The sequence below is a fragment of the Megalobrama amblycephala genome, linkage group LG16, assembly GCF_018812025.1.
Source record: "Megalobrama amblycephala isolate DHTTF-2021 linkage group LG16, ASM1881202v1, whole genome shotgun sequence".
NCBI classification, from domain to species: Eukaryota; Metazoa; Chordata; class Actinopteri; order Cypriniformes; family Xenocyprididae; genus Megalobrama; species Megalobrama amblycephala.
In genome coordinates, this window is record NC_063059.1 from 20301790 (window position 1) to 20321767 (window position 19978).

The following is a 19978-nucleotide window of genomic DNA, read 5'->3' on the forward strand; positions in this document are numbered from 1 at the left end:
ACAACTGAACACTTCAGATGAAAAACAGCTAAATGCCACCTCCTTCAAAAATGAGATAATATTGTGCTCTCTGCACATAGTATGCCTTCATCAAGTACTTTCATTTCAATCCTGCTAAATCCCAGCATCAGCCCATTCAGAAATACCAGTTCATTGGCAGAAACCTCTAAACGAATCTTCCCTTTGCCAGCAAAAGCTTCTGAGTTCACAGAACCAATCAGAAGACGCAAATCAAATCATATGATATCAAGGTGAGTGATGCCGTGCATATGACCTGGCTTTCAATTTTCGAGCTGCAAGTTTTCATCCTGTTTAAAGAGACTTCTAACTAAACAAGATGGAGGAGTATGATGAAATGGATTAACCTGTGGTAGTTTCAATCACTGGCAAAAGGAAACGTTGTAAATCTCATAATTCTGCCCATTCTAAGGCTAAAGAAAAATCATTACAGTGGCAATGAAAGGATTTCATGAGTAGCATGTAAATACAGCAGTGTTTCGTGTGCTGCTGTAACTCCAACAAAAACTGACATAACCTACATGAAAGTATTCTATTACACCCATAACAAAGTGACAAAGAGGTTGATTTTTTTTTATGCAAAAAAAGCACATGAAGACAATCAAATTTGTTAAATACCAATAAATTGACTAAAGTGACATTTCTGAAATAAGGCATTTCATTAACTGACTAATAACCTTTTCATTGCCATTAAAGTGAAATCACTGAACCTAACCATAGGAGCCTGATAAAAAAAAAATGCTCATTTAAAAGAAAAATGTCAGACGGACTTAGAGGTTTTTGCTTCTGAAGTCTTCAACTGAACTCTCACCTGAGTTGTGAGATGTAGGGCAGACACTGGAGGAATCCCCTCACTTCACTCTCTTCATCTGACAAGCCCATCAACTCTACTGGTTTCTTCTCTGTTTGGAGTTTCAGCACTTCTAGGAGGATGGAGCTCTTTCTCTCTGAGAGGTTAATAGACCAGACTATAGAGAATATTGGAAAAGAATGTGTAATTTAAGCAAACGAAAATAAGAGGAAGAGGTACCCGTTTCATCAGTTTCTCATCTATCTACCCACCATCTACTGGTACTGGTGTTTCCTCACTAGGTTTGCTGGTGATGTCCTCATAGACAGCAGAGACTCTGACTCTATAGCAGGTGCTGTGAGGAACAGTTAAAGTACATTCACACTGAGGTCCTTGAGTTAGTACTGATGACCAGCCCTCTAGTCCTGCTTCTTTATACTCAATCATATAGCACAGCACTGGACAATCTTCATCAGCTTCAGCTTTCAACCAGGTGACTCTGATTGTGTCTTTGCTCATCTTTACAGAGGGTCGTCCAGGTCTTGCTGCAGAAGCTGTTTTAAAGTTAACAATCCAGCTAAAGCTGCTCATGCATTGATTGTCAGCAACTGCATACCTGAGTTGATATTCTGTGTCTTGTTCCAAACCTGATAGAATATGTTTTTCTTTTAAAGCCTCAACATAAACTATTTGTTTCCATGTATTATTAATCCCATCATTACTCACACCTCCATAATCCACCACATATCTCTCAGTGCTTTTGTTCATCAAAAGATTCAGCTTCAGAGATACACTAGTGTGTTGTATGTGAGCTATTTGAGGAGGATCTGGTTTCAGTCCAAGTTTCACATTACTGCTCAGAATCGTCCCAGCATGATAAAACTGCACAGAGAACTCAGGAAAACCATCACAAGGTACAGATGCAGCAATGAACCTGGTTTGCTCTGTATCGTCATTTGCTTCTTTAGCAGCAATAAACAGTTGAACATCAATGAGTACTTTCTGACTGATGCTAACGGGCCTGGACAGAAGTGAATCATTTTGTATAATGTTAAGAGATTCAATGTGCTGCTTAAGAGTTGCAAGAAATAAATCCTCAATATCTAGTGAGAAAAGAGTGAGACACATCACTCTGGTTATCTGTGAGTGACTGATAATCTGCTGTAACTCTGTCTGTGATTTCACAACAGTGATGTCTACAGCTTTGCAGTCATTCAGAGTCTTCAGTTCAGTTTCTTTATTCTCCAGCCACTGGTTTGTTTTTTCTGCACTGAATGGTGATTGGCTGTGCCTCTCTAAGAGATTTTGGAGTCTCTTCTGTACTTTCACATCTTTAACATGAAAGATTTCAACAATCTCTATGACTTCTCTCTTAAATTTGTCTTTGTACTCCTGCAGAAGCTCTGAAAATTCAATTAATTTATCCTTTAGTGCAGGGAACCACATAATCACAGTCAGATTCGCTTGACTTGTCATTAATTCCTGACAGATCCTGATCTGTTTTCTCAGATGTTCCAGAATGTTCTCAGCTTGGTGCATCACGTTTTCAGTGACTCCACTCAGAGCAGCACACACAGAGCTCTTGTCCAGTTTCTTCAAAGGATACAGCCAGACCTTCAGAGGAACTGCTCTCTCACCTTTGGATCCAAGCAGTGTTGGCAGAGAACCGTAGATCTCCAACGCCTTATCAAAAGACACTGGACTCTTCCAATCGCCCACATCAATGTAGAGATAACAGTGATACAACAAGCTTTTAGCTTTTTCATTGACATTCAGCTGTACATTTGAACAAACCAAAGAGGTCATCCTCTTCACCACCTTTTCCATATCTCTGTTTTTCTCAGAAACGCTTTTACTATCAAAAACAAAGAATGCTTGAGCTCCATAGAACACGGCGATGATCACATGTGTAGCTGTGGTTGCATTAATGACTGAGGAAGGAGCTCCTTCCTGTAACAGTCTTTGGCTGATCATGTCCAGTCTGGTGGTGGTTCGGTAGTGTAGTGTAACTCTGTCCTGGTGTTCAGACTGACCTGGGTGGTTCAGAAAGGCTGCAGCTCCACTTACTTTTAACAGTCCTTGCAGAGTTCTTGCTCTTAATATAGGGGATGTTTCAAGGGCTCTGAATCTCTCCTGTAGGGAGTCACCTTCCAGAATCTTGACCTCTGTTTGAGGTCGAGGCAAAGACAATTTCATAGATGCTATAGTGTTTTCATTCCAGAGAATAGTATCTGAAAAAAAAAAAAAAAAAAAAATATATATATATATATATATATATAAATAAATAAATAAATAAATATATATATATATATATATATATATATATATAATTTTTTATATAACCTTGACCTCTGTTTGAGGTCGAGGCAAATACAATTTCATAGACGCTATAGTGCTTTCATTCCACAGATAAGTATCTGAAAAAAAAGAGGCTCTGACAAAATATTAATTGCTGCAGCCTATTTAAAATTGTGCAATTAATTTGAAATAATTATTATTTTAATTGGTTTTGAATTAATGATTTAATGGCTTCAATATTTAACTTGTTTCATTACCGGATGAATCATCGTTTTTTTTATTTATTTATTTTTTTTTTTTTTTAACAAATCTCTTGAATGTATGATTCAATGACAATGACAATTTTTTAACAGTCATTTGTCTATTAACAATGTAATATATACAATAGTTATTTGAAGTGCCAAGTTACTTTCAAAAGGTTATTTCCTGTATTTTGATCGCTACAGTAGACATCAGTGTTTATATGCGAACTATAAACTTTTATCTCAGTACTTCTGTGATAAGTAAAATTTTTTGTAAAACAGAAATAATACTGTTTGGTTCAAAACTGCTTTCTCTGGGTCAGCGGCAGCACAAACACAGACCTGATTCTTCTGGTGTGATTTTATCAAAGGCTTATAATAGGCACAGCCGAATTAATGTCATTTAGAAACAAGATTGCGTGGGTGTTTGAATCGAGATTGCAATCTTTTTACAATTAATCATGCAGCTCTAGGTCAAAGCATTGGAAAACTACATTCTTAGTTTTCGAGTAGTTTGAAAATATCATAAGTCGGTGGGAGAAATTGAGCAATGGAAGCACTACAGTATGTTCTCCACTGTTTGATTTAACCTAAATAAGATAAACAAGGATCTTACCTTGGCTAAAAGAATCACTGTTACTGTCATACAATGTTCCAAGGCTCAAAGGGCGACCTAGAGCAGCAATTTCAATGACATCTGAGGGAAAATCTGAGAGAAATCACACAAAGAAATAAATATACAATATACAAAAATATATAAGTTGATCTGCAAAGTCATGTAAGTTTCACAAATGCGGCCTTGACTGTACCTAACTAGAGGCACAAAATTCACCCACCATTGCAGTGAACTTCAAATCCTTTACACAAACGTTTGGCATGTGCTTCCTTGTCTCTAAGAGTCTTTAAAAAAAGAGATTAATTCAAATTACTTCCATTGACGAGATTTTTTAAATTTTCAGAAAAGAATCTCACATAGTAAACATGTAGTTTCTGTACAGTTACCTCTTCCAGTTTAGTTAGCTTTGCCGTCAACCCTTTGATCTCTTCTTGCAATTCTTTTTCTGCTCTGAACATTCTGGTGCTCTCAATGTGATGATGTAAATTGCAAGGCTAATCAAAATATATGAAATTATAAATAAAAAAACAAAAAATAAACAATATTCACATAAAATGGTGCACTTGATTTTTAAATCACTAAATGCTAAGTGTGAACTTGTATACTCACATACTATTAAACAAGTTTTTTTTTTTTTTTTTTTTTAAATAAATGGAAATTTACATTAATGCAATTTGTACTATGAGCAATATACAGTCAAACCAAAAATTATTCAGGCATTTTTTTATATTTTTGATATATATTTACCAGTGGGTGCAGGACACTATAGTTCATTTATGTAAGTGAGGATAGCAAAATAAAGTGTGACATTTTATACCCAACAATTCTTCATACAGTGGACCACCAGTAAAATTAATAAAAATGTATTAAAAATGTATTTATTTTAATAAAAAATTATTCAGACAATTTGACCTGACCATGTTTTGCTTAAGTGTTATCTGACATAATTAAGATATTTTTTTTCTGACACAGTTTAACTCTGAGATCTTGTCATATTTTATTACCATTTTTTTAACTATAGTGAATAAACTGTATAAATGAATGAAATGATCAATGTGTCTGAATAAATGTTGGTCTGACTGTAAATAAAAGCTTCACGTAGAGTATTGTGCCTGCAAGATAACTCCTGAACTGTTCAATCACCTCCACCAGGTTGTGTCTCTGCAGTGCTGGTACTGTGTAGTGTTGTCTGATGTGGGTCTCACAGTAAGATGCAGTGCAGGTCAAACAGGATTTAACAGCTTTGAGCTTCATCTCAGCACAGATATCACAGGGAACATCTTCAGGTCCAGCATAGCAGTGAGCAGGAAGAGCAGGACTAAATCCTGCCTTCTGGAGTTCCTCAATCAGTTTAGACAAAGCAACATTGACACTCAACACAGGATGACTTCTGAATCTCTTTTTGCACTGAGGACAAGCGTAACCTCCAGCTTGAGTTGGTTTGCTCCAGTAGATCTCAATGCAGTGTTTGCAGTAACTGTGTCCACAGGGGATGGAAACTGGATCCTTAAAGATCTCTGTGCACACTGAGCATCTGTAGTGGTCTTCTGTCAGCAGAGTGGCTGAAAATGTGCTGTGGGAAATGGTGTGGAATGATGTGGAAACAGGGAAACACTTCACAATAAGGGTTCGTTCACCTCAAAATGAAAATTCTGTCATTAATTACTCACCTTCATGTCGTTCCAAACCCATAAGACCTTCGTTCATCTTCGGAAGACAAATTAAGATCTTTTTGATGACAGAATGCTGTCACATTTCCTTCCATTGACTGCCTTTGCAACTTCCACTTTGACGCTTCAAAAACTTAAAAAGTTCGGAAAACTAATCCATATGAATCGAGCAGTTTAGTCCAGATTTTCTGAAGAGAATCGATCGCTTGATGAGTAACAGATTCAATTTAGGCTTTTACTCGCATGTAAACAGTGATCAGCGAACATAAGAAGAAGCTCAACTGAACCTGAATAACACACAAGAACAAACCTCTTCCGGAAGCTCAAACGTGCTGAGTAATCAATGAGGTTCACTGTTCATTCATTGGTTTGTTTTTGTGAGCTGATTAATGTTTATATGCGAGTAAAATCCTAAATTGAATCTGTTCGTCATAAAGGCAATCGGTTCTTTTATTTTTCCAATCTCTTAATGAAGTTTTTGAAGCGTTAAAGGAAATCTAACAACATTCTGTCATCAAAAAGATCTTCATTTGTGTTCTGAAGATGAACGAAAGTCTTACGGGTTTGGAACGACATGAGGGTGATTAATAAATGACAGAATTTTCATTTTGGGGTGAACTAACCCTTTAACATTAGTTAACTACATTAGTTAACGAACTAACAATGAAAAATACTTCTAAAGCATTTATTAATATTACTTAATATTAATTTCTAAATTTACTAATACATTATTATTGAGCTAACATGATCTAACAATGACAGTTGTATTTTTATTAACTATTGTTAACAAATATTAAAAATTCATTTTAAAAAATTAATTGTTCAGTGTTAGTTAATGCATTAACTAATGTTAACTAATTGAACATTATTGTAAAGTGTAACCAGAAATTGTTTAACTTCATATCAATATAAACTGCAAATGTGAAGTAGAAAAAAATACCTGATATCTGGAGATAGCACCTCATTTCGGAATGAAATCTGTCTATCAAATGGTTCAGCAATATTCTTCTCGAGAATACTGTGTAAATATATGAAAACAATAGTATTTTATTGTACACAATATACTAGGGAGGAAAATAAAGCAATAAGCCCCAAGAAGCTGTGGTTTACAGTGAATTTATAACAGCTAAGGGGCATTGTTAGGCACGACATGGAGCATTAAATGAGCATTAAACCCATTAAATGTTAAAAGGACAAGATCGCAGCAGACATTCAAACTGATTTTTTATTATGAATAGGACTGACCTGAAGGAAAATGCTAAATCTGAATGCAGGTAATGCACTCGGTCACTTGATATCTCAGTAACGTTAAGCTACAATTAACAAAATCAATAGAGAACAATCATATGTTTACGTTACTAAGAGTGGTTGCTTAGTCAGACACAGCAACCAGATTGTCCTCCAAAAAAAAAAAAAAAAAAAAAAAAGACCCTAAAAGTTGTTTTTTCAAGCACCTTTCACAACCTATATTTACGTTTTAATGCGCCCTCTAGCTGCCGTAAACATAATGACAGTGTCGTGTTACATCTGTCGTCATGAAATGACGTATGACCGTTGTTGTCAATGAAAACACGTGTTCATTTAAATGCAATGTGTGGACTTTTTACATCATTTATCCTATTTCCATTAAGAAAAACTCATTTTTTTTTATTAACGACTACACCCACCTCACCCCTAAACCTACCCTTACAATAATGAAAATACAGTATTTATGAGCACATGAGTTCCCTGGGATCAAACCAATGATCGCATGATCACATGATTACATATTGTTGCATAGTGCAATGCTCTACAATTTGAGCTATGCAAAACCCAAAATATAATGCAGATAAAAGGGTACAATGCATTAAAACGAAAGTGTCCTGTTGTCGATAGGGGCGCAACTTTAGTAAACGCTCCTATGGGTCGCATTTCAGGGAAGTAACAAACAACCTATATGGGCGTACTGGTATAGCATGTATTGGTAGAGCATGTTGGCAGCAACATACACAATCAGTGGCACAGCAAAACTTATGCAAAGCAGTCAGATGTATGTTTTCGGGAATTTTACAATGGCTTCGCACGAAGCTCAACCAGTCAGAATCAAGTGCTGGAACTATCCATTTTGTAATAATATTTTTTTATTTTATTTACAAATGTGTTTTTTGTTTTTGCAGATTTTTTGCAACGTTTGGTCTTTACTTAAAGAATTAAGATCCAATATCAATATTTAAACAATGTTTTACAATAACAGTTTTTTACAGTAACAGTAATTTTTTTTAATGTGTCACGAGTGCACATCAAACATACTGAATCAAACTGATATTTATATTCTCATAAAAAGAGAACACATACCCATTCAGTTTCACCTGCTTCCATTTATTTACGTGAAATCACATATCATGCACAAAACAACTCCAATAAGGCTTTTAAGTCTAAAGGCTTACACATTTAGAAAAATATTTATGAAATATATGTTTACATCACATTTCTGAGCATTATTTTTCCACAAAATTATTCGATAATTACAATCCAAGGACGTTTGAGCGATCTCTCCCTTCTATCTATACTGTTAATCCTTTCAGCCAGAGCAACAGAGGGAGCTCATGAGAAGAAAACAAGAGTTATGAGTTATACGAGTTAACCGGAGGAGTGTGTTACAGATATGAGGATGTATTAGTCCTCAAGCAGTTTCTGGTATTTTCTATAAACGCATATATTTCTGTTCTGAAGAAAAACATATATTTTACACCTGAGACCTTGTAACAGAGAAAATGGCTCACTTAGGGGTGTACTCACTTTTGTGGCCAGCGGTTTAGACATTAATGGCTGTGTGTTGAGTTATTTTGAGGGGACAGCAAATTTACACTATTATACAAGCTGTACACTCACTACTTTACATTGTAGCAAAGTGTCATTTCTTCAGTGTTGTCACATGAAAATATATAATATAATATTTACAAAAATGTGAGAGGGGTACTCACTTCTGTGAGATACTGATATATATATATATATATATATATATATATATATATATATATATATATATATACAGGGTTCATAAACATTTCTACCAATAAATTACCTTGTCTAACCCTAGCAACAGATCAACATACATAAATGTGAGGCAATGATGTTAAAAAAAAGTGTACAGTAACACTGACTGTAACTTTACAAGGTTGCATGGCTAGAGACAAACTTTTGGAATACAACATTTGGTAACTAAGAAGCTTTAAAAACAGATTTGCCTCCTAGTCCTATTTACCATTAATCTAAATGGAAAACCATCAATCATCAATAAGATAACATCCCTATTTAAATTCTCCAAAAACAGTTGAGTTTATTTATTTCTGCAATTTACACCTATACAAACTGCAACTGCCAAGGTCAGAAACTTTTTTTTTTGCAATTGATTTCCAGGGGCATTTTATTTATTTAGAAGTGCAATTTTATGATTATCTGTATTGTTGTTTGTCAAATACTTAACTTTAACCAATTACTTAAGTCAATCAGGACGCTATATAGACTGTTACCAATAAAATTTTAGCATTAACAAAATCTTTACACTACAAAGATGGAACAGAAGCTCTACCTGAAATAGCATAAATGTTTATTTACACAGACTGTTTAATGTTACTCAAATTATAAAATTAACGGGACCTCTTTACAGAGTCATTTTTGTCAATTAATGCTGTTTATATCGTAATAATGACTATTGAAGGTGCAATATGTACGATTTTTGCAGTAAAATATTCAAATACCACTAGGCCAGTGTTATATATTTTGTTCACTTGAGTATTTACAATATCCCAAATGTTTGCAACTATTTGTAAATCATGAGAAAATTGCAATTTTAAACAAGGCTCCGGAGTCGCCTGTAAATTGCGTCATACCCGCGTTACCCTCGGTTTCTGGTTTTATTTTTCTAAAAACCACGGAAACACCAAAGACGCTTTAATATATTACATGTTTTAATGGGCAAGGGAACAACTGTTTGGTTCCGTTTATAGACAGAAAACTAATTGTTGTTATATAGCTCAACACGTTTAGTCTTAATGTTTAAATCTAATTTTCTTGATTTTTTGCGAGTACCATGCTTTACCATGCCTCAGAGAAAAACACTATTTTGTCAAATAGCTAACATAGCATAATCAGATGCAGCTTTATTTTTAGTAACAGTAATACAGAATTTTCTCCATCATACAATACATTTTAAGATTAATTGCATGCCATTTATCAACACAAGCCATCCAGCATTTATGATATTCTAAAATCGATCTAGCTTACTGCAGTGTAACAGTGTCTCACAGCAGCCACCGAGCGAACACACAGAGTAACGTTATAACATCATTTTCAACACTCTCAAATGTATCTAATATGATAAACAGAGCTGCATTACCTCATGACCAGAAAAGCGGAAGCAGCGCCGGCGACTGTGACATAATAAAAGTTCCTCTGCTCGTGAGGCGTGTGTTGAGCAATCGCTCCAGCGGCCTCATTCAGCTCCACAACAATCGGTCCTGCTCTGCTTCAAACTACAGTAACATTAATAATCGCATCCATGAACATGATTTCTTCCCGAGTCCTATCCCGATTGTTTCCACCAGCTGTGAGGTGAAGACCACATGTCCCAAGATTCCGCACTCAAAATTGCCATCTTTGTGTTGAATAGGCCTCTAGCGACCTCTAGCAGACAGAAATCCTACATATTGCACCTTTAATGTCTATTAATAGATACATATGCCCATGATTGATTATATGCAGCAGTCGGGTGGATCGAAGTATGTTTACAAAGTTTCAAAGTTTGTTTAACCAATATTATCACTTAAACATATATTCTATTACATAAATATTTTGAAACAGATTTCATTGACTTTTCCAAAACGTTCTGGTTTATTTATTTTTCCATAACTTTTCCAGGCCTGGAAATCATAAAATATATATATATGTGTGTGTGTGTGTGTGTGAGAGAGAGAGAGAGAGAGAGAGAGAGAGAGAGAGAGAATGATTCCACCAAATCAGCTTATCCTCATAAAATGGCAAAGCTTTTTACATTAGGATACAATCATATGTGATATGATGTGAAAGTACACTTTTAACATCAGTCAATCAACCATTTTTAATGATAGAACTTAAAGCTGCAGTCCGTAACTTTTTTTGGTTAAAAATGATCCAAAATCAATTTTTGAGCAAGTACATAACCAGCCCGTGTTCAAAACTATCGGAAAGCTTGTAATAATGTGTTCTAATCCAAGCGGTACTGGTGAGTTTTTCATTTTGATGGCGGACTGTATAGTATGACAAATTAACCTTAGAGATCAGACTACAGAAATTTAAATCTACAGGTAATACTAATACACACCAAATACACGTAAGTTACAGAATTCTGATGTTGTTAACATTAACAAATTGAGAACAAAGTGTAACAACAATAATAATTTGCACGGTTTGATGTGATATGAGCTGAATGATGATTTTTTTTACCTCAGTTGGTCAAAACAAAAGTGGTAGATTTGTTACTTGTTCAGATTAAATTTTCCAGTGAAAATTCTTACTTTGGTCATACAAACCCGATTCCAAAAAAGTTGGGACACTGTACAAATGCAATTATGTGGAAGTTTCAAATTTCAATATTCAGAAAACACCATAGATGACATATCAAATGTTTAAACAGAGAAAATGTATCATTTTAAGGGAAAAATAAGTTGATTTGGCATGATTTGACATGGTATCAACACATCTCAAAACAGTTGGGACAAGGCCATGTTTACCACTGTGTGGCATCCCCTCTTCTTTTTATAACAGTCTGCAAACGTCTGGGGACTGAGGAGACAAGTTGCTCAAGTTTAGGAATAGGAATGTTGTCCCATTCTTGTCTAATACAGGCTTCTAGTTGCTCAACTTAGGTCTTAGGTCTTCTTTGTTGCATCTTCCTCTTTATGATGTGCCAAATGTTTTCTATGGGTGAAAGATCTGGACTGCAGGGTGGCCATTTCAGTACCCGGATCCTTCTTCTACGCAGCCATGATGTTGTAATTGATGCAGTATGTGGTCTGGCATTGTCATGTTGGAAAATGCAAGGTCTTCCCTGAAAGAGACGACGTCTGGATGGGAGCATATGTTGTTCTAGAACTTGGATATACCTTTCAGCATTGATGGTGCCTTTCCAGATGTGTAAGCTTCCCATGCCACACGCACTCATGCAACCCCATACCATCAGAGATGCAGGCTTCTGAACAGTTTTCCACTTTGCCACAGTCCATTTTAAATGAGCCTTGGTCCAGAGAAAACGCCTGCGCTTTTGGATCATGTTTAGATATGGCTTTTTTTTTTACCTATAGAGTTTTAGCCGGCAATGGCGAATGGCACAGTGGATTGTGTTCACCGACAATGTTTTCTGGAAGTATTCCTGAGCCCATGCTGTGATTTCCATTACAGTAGCATTCCTGTATGTGATGCAGTGCCGTCTAAGGGCCCGAAGATCACGATCATCCAGTATGGTTTTCCAGCCTTGACCCTCATGCACAGAGATTGTTCCAGATTCTCTGAATCTTTGGATGATATTATGCACTGTAGATGATGATAACTTCAAATTCTTTGCAATTTTTCTCTGAAAAACTCCTTTCTGATATTGCTCCACTATTTTTCGCCGCAGCATTGGGGGAATTGGTGATCCTCTGCCCATCTTGACTTCTGAGAGACACTGCCACTCTGAGAGGCTCTTTCATGTTGCCAATTGACCTACTAAGTTGTCCCAACTTTTTTGGAATGTGTAGCTCTCATGAAATCCAAAATGAGCCAATATTTGGCATAACATTTCAAAATGTCTCACTTTCAACATTTGATATGTTATCTATATTCTATTGTGAATAAAATATAAGTTTATGAGATTTGTAAATTATTGCATTCTTTTTTTATTCACAATTTGTACAGTGTCCCAACTTTTTTGGAATCGGGTTTGTACTTGCAAGACTTTAATCTGTGATTCCGAAGTACAGTATCCACTGGTGCGATGAATGACAGCAAACATTAGATTCATCTGCGCTGAGGAGCTGTGCCGATGCACAACCCACGTAAAGATGATACAGTAATTCTGCAAATAACTGCAATTGCAGGTTTCAAAAAGAGATGGTGACAAAGAGGCAAAACTTATGGACTGCATAGTGCATACAGTGCATACAGACCACTCGACAGTGAGCGAAAATCTCAAGTGCTCAGTCAGAGTGTTCAGGATGAGTGAAAGAGAATGCAAATTTTTATGTGCTAACACATCACTGGCGAGTGAAATCTCACAATTTATTAGCCAATAACTAATGATAGACATCATTTTGTCACCTAGCATGAAAATTTTGTCACATATGCGAGTTGTAGAGGGTTGACGAGCAATGATTGTCAGTAACAAATGATAAAAATAGGTGATGGTAACATTCCAAAGAAGCTTCAGAATTTATTGTCAATACATATACCACCCTGGCCAATTAAATTAACAATATGAGACCTTATTGAGACTGATTATGAGAGCACAGCTAAGGGACACTTCATGCGGTAATGGTGATAAGAAACCAGTCCTTTTAACAACAGAGAGATCTTTCTTTTATTAATTTAACTTTGATTGCAGTATATTGCAATATATATATAAAACAAAAATCTGGTAAAACAGTCTGTCTAATCATTATTGTCTGAATTTAAATACCTTTCTTTACTCAGGAAAATTGGTGTTCCATCTCTGAACAATATTGGTCGATCCAGTGACTGGTCGCTTTTCAGAGATGTGCATGAAGATGCTGGAGATGTTGCGCTATTTGATTTCAGCCTTTGACAAGAAGAAAAAGTTACTTTTAACGGGCAGGTAAAGAAAGAAACATATTCAAACAAGTCAAGATATATGAAATATACTTCAATATAATTACTAAATAAATGGTTAAAAAAATTAAAAGATATCTCCCATTCAAACAGAAGAGCAAATGCTAAATGAGACATTAATTATAATTGGTTTATGGCAGAGGTGTCAAACTAAAGCCGTTTTTGAAATCACCCCTGTACCCTCATTCACTATTCCCTACATTAGTCCACTAATACAGTCCACTTGAAGGAATAAATGAAAACAGCTGAGCTTATTCAGACACTGAGTGTGCCGGAAGAGTTGCAGCTTTTGCATAGTTTGTGCTTGCTGTTTAATAATCATTTGAAACTTAGCAAAATGGCAACTCCAGTAATAATAAAAACATTCATCTTGAACTCTGTCATGGAAACTGTGTACAAACCTTAATTAAACAATTTAATAATCAATTAAAAAGGAATTTATACCTGCATCATATTACACTGTACTGGACCATTGGTTTGGAAAATGTATGGATGATTCAGCTGCGGGCGCCATCTTTTTGGAGAGACGTGAGCGAGCCTCATAGTGCATTATGGGTATTCTCTAGCCATTGAGTGTACATTGGCTGTACACTCATTATTGCAGTGCATTATGGGGTTGAACGAGAGCACCTAATAACGTCCACTATGGTTTCGGACACCACTGCAAATGACTCTCCCCTCAAATAATGCCCATTTTGGTCTGGGGGGAGCGATTTCGGACACAGCCAAAGTTTCTGGGGGGCCACTGTCCAACAGAGTTTAGCTCCAACCCTAATTAAATTCACCTGAACCAGCTAATTAAGGTCTTCAGGATTAATAAAAACTTCCAGGCAGGTGTTTTAGAGCTGATTTGAGCTAGACTCTGCAGGACAGTGGCCCTTCCAGGAGCAGAATTTTACATGCCGTTTATGGGTTGATTGTTAAATGAAAAGTTATAAGACTGAACATGCTCTGTAATTGTTGTTATGATAAACAAAAAGCAATAGTCTGATAATTGCAGTTTGCTTATTAAATATTAAAAATGACTCAGATATTCATCAATATTTAACCCACTGTAACCCACCTTAAACTCTTTGCGCCATCTTTGAACAGTATCGGCCGATCCAGTGACTGGTCACTTTGTAGAGATGTACAAGAAGGTGCTGGAGATGTTGTTTTATTTGGTGTCAGCCTTTGATAAAAGAACAGATTTTGTTAATATTAGAAGAAATATTCCTCTTAATAAAAAAATAGGTATTCGTACCTTATACTGGTCTGTTACCCACCACTCTGCACATTTTGCACACACAAAATCCTTACAGTGCACTGAAAAGTTAGTTCCCTTAAAAGTCCAACAATGCACCATGAAAACCAGAGAGCATCAATGCTCACTATGTCCCCTTAAAGGGGTCATGAATTGAGATATCAAATTTTCCTTGAACTTTTGACATATAGCAGGTCATCATACTACAATAATATACTGTAAGTTTCAGAAATTAAAGCTTCCTTGTTAGTCCAAATTCAGTTTTTATTTAAACCAAGCACAGATTACGACTAGTTGTGGAATGTGACTATTAGATAGGTGAAAGACCATATCTGCAGAAGAATATCAACACCTACTTATACCTTGTTACTACTGCAGCACCACCCACTGATTCGCGCATGACAAGTAGTAGGCAAATAACAGACGTGACGCTAACACTGGATTATCACTAAGTGATAAACTTGCATTTGAAAGTTGTGCAGTTCCAAGTTATGGAAAAACAGTAGTTGCACTGGACTTGCAGAGAGACTGAAATTTAAAAAAAAAAACAATGCTGTGCCTTCTATATTGGATCTGACAGGAATGCCGCAACACACTTATGTGAGTAAAAAAGTTTTTACAGTGTCACTATTGCTTTGTTATAGATCGTTCGACATGTGGATATCATGGATCATGTGTACATGTCTAACCAAAATCACCAGTGATCAGTGATTTCTGATGATTCACGTACAATCAGATGTCAAAATCATTTATTGTCAGTAAAACTAGTGACTAAACGGTTAACTTCACATTGTTTCTCATAGTAGGATGAAAATTATTATTATGTTATATAAACTGTGATTAAATTACATATAGAAAGCAATCAAAGAACGTTCCCTTTACAATCGCTGGAGCTGTAAATCAAACAGCACGAGGTTATCAGTGACTGAGTTCTGGACTCTCCCTAAAACTCCCATTAGAATCAATGAATCTCTTATTTTCATTATTATGTTTGCACTGTTAGTTATGATGAAAGCATTCGTTAGTGTGCGGAAATCGAGTTACAATGACGAGATCACTGCATTCATGTACTCAACGTGTCTAAGATCAGCTACATGCTCATCATTGTAACTTTTCATGCCATGATCTCATTATAATGCTATAATCATCACTTTTCATGACTAGTAAACCTTGAGAACTGTAATATTAAAAGCTGCAAATTTCTCCATTAACGTCAGCAGCCTTTGTAATCCTCTGATACGTGCAAGTGAAAACCGATGCATGGCCTAAATTACAATATATATAAGGCAGTATCTTAGCGAAAGTTCCTGTTTCGTTCCTAATGTGAGTACACCCTTATTTATTTTTGTGCTGAGCCGAGACAGAGTCTCGACCATTACAGCAGCAGTTCATAATCGCACAAAGTTAAATCATGATTTTGGTTTAATTTTGATTAATCGTGCAGCCCTAGGTGAAAGTTGACCCACGCAGAGGCAAGATGTGTTTTATCGTCTCCATCTGTTTCTTGACTGCCGCGAACTGCTGTGGAAAGCCCTTGACAGTGTCACATAACAGGCCACCTTGGGAGATGTGTGTGTCAAGAAAGCACACTTTCTCGGCATCCCGCATCTCCGTCAAGTTAAGTCATAGGTGGCGCTCCTGGACCACAAGTGTGAACATCGCCCGACCCAGAGCCTGTGCCATGACTTTCGTAGCTTGAATGTATCATGTTCTAGCAGAAAATGGTGCTTTCCAAGATTTCAATAGCTCCTTGTGCACCTCCGGGAAGAAAGGAACTAAGACAGAGCATGACAGTGCATCGCTCTCAGACCCTAAGAACCAACCGTCCAGCCACGAGTGTTTGGGGCAGGGTGTAGCAGTCCACTCCAACACAATGCTCACTGCTGCCTGGGATAGCATGGCTGCCAACCCGAGGGTGAAGACTCAGATGAGTCTGCAGCTTTTGATCCCGCAATTCATAATTCATCTTCCTCGCGAGCCCCAAATAAGAAATTAAACTCACCCTGGGCCGAACCGCCAAACTCATCCAGAAAATCAACTGGAGGACACAATTGTGCAAAGGAATGGGAGGCCCACAGGGATTCACCCAGTGGAAACACTACCATTTAAACCCCATGCTCACCCTCAGGTGACTCTCGGTTTCTTGAAAAAGAACAAGAACCACAAGTGCAGTGTGCCCATGGCCATGTTCTCACAGTGAGCACATGAACCATCCACAAAAGCTGTCTCAGCATGGGCACGGACCATACACTTGTTAAAGTCCCTGTAAAGCCATATTAAAGGGATAGTTCACCCAAAAATGAAAATTTGATGTTTATCTGCTTACCCCCAGCGCATCCAAGATGTAGGTATCTTTGTTTCTTCAGTAGAACACAAATGATGATTTTTAACTCCAACCGTTGCCGTCTGTCAGTCAAATAATGCTAGTGGATGGGAACTTCTACTATAAGAGTAAATAAAACTTGCTTAGACAAGTCCAAATTAAACCCTGCAGCTCGTGACGACACATTGATGTCCTAAGACAAGAAATGATCGGTTTGTGCGAGAAACCGAACAGTATTTATATAATTTTTTACCTCTAATACACCACTATGTCCAACGGCATTCATCACTTGATTCGTTTGGTCTGATCGCGCTCTGACGACGGCAGTGATGTCTCGCTCTCATTGAAGTATATGCGCGAGACATCACTGCCGCTGTCAGAGCGCGATCAGACCAAACGAATCAAGTGATGAACGCAGTTGGACATAGTGGTGTATTAGAGGTAAAAAAAAATGATATAAATACTGTTCGGTTTCTCATACAAACCGATCGTTTCGTGTCTTAAGACATCAATGTGTCGTCACGAGCCGCAGGGTTTAATTTGGATTTGTCTGTCGTGTTTTATTTACTCTTATAGTCCCAAGTTCCCGCTGACTTGCATTATACCACTGACAGACGGCAGCGGTTGGAGTTAAAAATCATCATTTGTGTTCTACTGAAGAAACAAAGACACCTACATCTTGGATGTGCTGGGGGTAAGCAGATAAACATCAAATTTTCATTTTTTGGGTGAACTATCCCTTTAAAGTATGTGTTCTGAGTTTGTCACACCATGATTGAAAAAAAAAAAAAATCACCAAGTATATGAAATAAGTTATCAAAATCGTGAAAAAATAAGCAGTATTCTCTGCTCTCAAACGCTGGGGGCGTGTTCGCTGTCGGTGCTGAAACCACACCCATTCGCGAGAGGTGCCGTCTCAACTTACTTGTCTAATGAGTAAAACATACTGATGCATATAAACAAAAGAATCACGTTAGAGGGTTGCACATTTTAGTAGAGTTACTGTGGACTACCTACTAATTATAACATAAGCACACAAGGCAATTTACACTCATTGGTGGGCACATATTGCAGACTGTTGTCAACAGATGTCGGCGCCGTGAGACAGGAGGATGAAGGCCAGGACAGACCCTATCTGGTCCCATATCATCGGCTGTCAGTGCGACGGGAGGATGAAGGCCGAGGTGGAAGATACAGTCTGTTCAGCCATATTCACCAATAACAGCAAATTATCAGTGAATCCCAGTTGTCTCTGATGAAAGTTTGTAAAACTATCCAGTGTAGAACGATCACTGCAGAAACAATATTAATCCACCCCTTCTTCATATCATCGTGTTTAGGAAATTTAAATAAGGAGACCTAGCTGTTTCATATATTATTGCAACCAGGTAATATGTCAAATTTGCCTGTAAATGTATTTAAAATGTAGATTATAGAGTTTCACTCTGACTGTGAAACTGTTGGGTTCATTTGCATGTTTAGACCTTTCTGACCAGTTTTAGCAAGTTTAGTTTAAATCGCAAATTAGATCAAATTTATTAATTGTGTTACATACAACTGTATCAACCATGTTGATTATCTAAAAAGTTAACATGCTAATTTACTCAGCCTAAAATTATTGCTTTATTTTTATCCAAAAGACAAGCATGTAAATTATACCTTTTATTCCTCATAATAATCTGTGTACCATCTTTGAACAGTATTGGTCGATCTAGTGACTGGTCACTTTTCAGAGATGTAGAAGAAGGTGCTGGAGATGTTGCTTCATCTGGTCTTAGTCTTTTGGGGGAAAGAAAGAACTTTTGCAAAAAATACTGTGCAAGATAAAAGGCATGCAAACCGCATATAATGATGACTTTTACATTTATATAAAAATGTGTAACTTGTCTCTCCCACCAGAAATGTTAAAACCAAATTTTAAATGCTCACACCTTTCATTCCTATGAAAACTCTGAGTTCCATCTTTGAACAGTATCGGACGATCCAGTGACTGCTCACTATTTAGAGATGTACATGAAGGAGCTGGAGATTCTGTTTGATCTCGTCTCATTCTTGGGGAGAAAGAGAGAACTGATGTTAAAATATTGTGCAAGATAAGAGGCATGCAAATGGCATTTATTGATCACAACCTTCCACTAGTTCCAATAATGTGTTCCATGTTTTTATTATTTATTTCCTTTCTATAAATACATATATAACGACACTTATGGAATGGATATTCTGGACTATATTCAAAAGCAACTGCAAATTGGAATCACAATCCCCTTTGCGCCTGCATTTCCAATGCAGTGTGTAAATTTTAGTGGCATCTTAGCGGTGAAGTTGTGAACTGCAACCATCGGCAGCTTACCCATCCTTTTCAAAGCAAAACAGAAGCTATGGTGGCCGTCTGGCCGACACAAGAAAGATGTCGTCGTCTGAGATGGCAGAGAGTACGTTAGCCAGTCAAGCAATGGGATTTCTTCTTACTTCTAACAAAGAGCGGTCTCTGCTTCTAATAAACCAGACGACTACCTCTAAAAACACAAACAATTTAGAAGAACAACAACATAGGGATGAAACGCGCTCTGTAGAGTGTTTGTCCGTTTAGGGCTGCTGTAGAAACATGCCGGTGCAAAATGACGACTTGACATTGAGGGGGGACCTGCGGTGTATGAGATAGAAATGGCTCACTCTAAGGTAATAAAATCATAACGGTTCATTTTGTAAGGTCTTTATACACAACTGAAAACATAGTTATGTATATTGTATTGCATTTCTGTCAATAGATCCTCCCAAATTGTACACATTGCACCTTTAACACAGTCAACTCTCAATCAGTCTTGAGGGTGGGGTTTATTGATATACTCAAAGTATGCCACACCCTCTAGTGGTGGAAAACAAAGCATTTTCATTGCTATTCATTCCTATTAATAGTTTTCAGTCAAGTGACTGGC

The 19978-nt window shown here is 36.9% G+C and overlaps 1 protein-coding gene and 2 long non-coding RNA genes across 3 annotated transcripts in view; all 3 read right to left on the minus strand.

Moving 5' to 3' along the window:
- LOC125248253 overlaps positions 1-7606 on the minus strand; it is a 296590-nt gene extending 288984 nt beyond the window's left edge. Inside the window, exons 1-3 of the mRNA XM_048159978.1 lie at positions 7581-7606; positions 6575-6652; positions 5108-5537 (exon numbers count right to left, since the gene is read on the minus strand). Of these exons, the coding sequence (XP_048015935.1) occupies positions 5108-5537; positions 6575-6652; positions 7581-7606 (534 nt within the window). The remainder of the gene's footprint in view (positions 1-5107; positions 5538-6574; positions 6653-7580) is intronic.
- On the minus strand, positions 3984-4442 carry LOC125248917. The gene is made up of 3 exons (XR_007180438.1): positions 4351-4442; positions 4185-4248; positions 3984-4057 (listed from the first exon to the last, which is right to left on the minus strand). It is a non-coding gene; the product is annotated as an uncharacterized LOC125248917 (long non-coding RNA).
- Positions 7607-13301: 5695 nt separating the features above from the next.
- On the minus strand, positions 13302-19096 carry LOC125249721. Its single transcript, XR_007180615.1, has 4 exons — positions 18974-19096; positions 18702-18821; positions 14540-14647; positions 13302-13426 (listed from the first exon to the last, which is right to left on the minus strand). It is a non-coding gene; the product is annotated as an uncharacterized LOC125249721 (long non-coding RNA).
- Between the last annotated feature and the right edge of the window lie 882 nt (positions 19097-19978).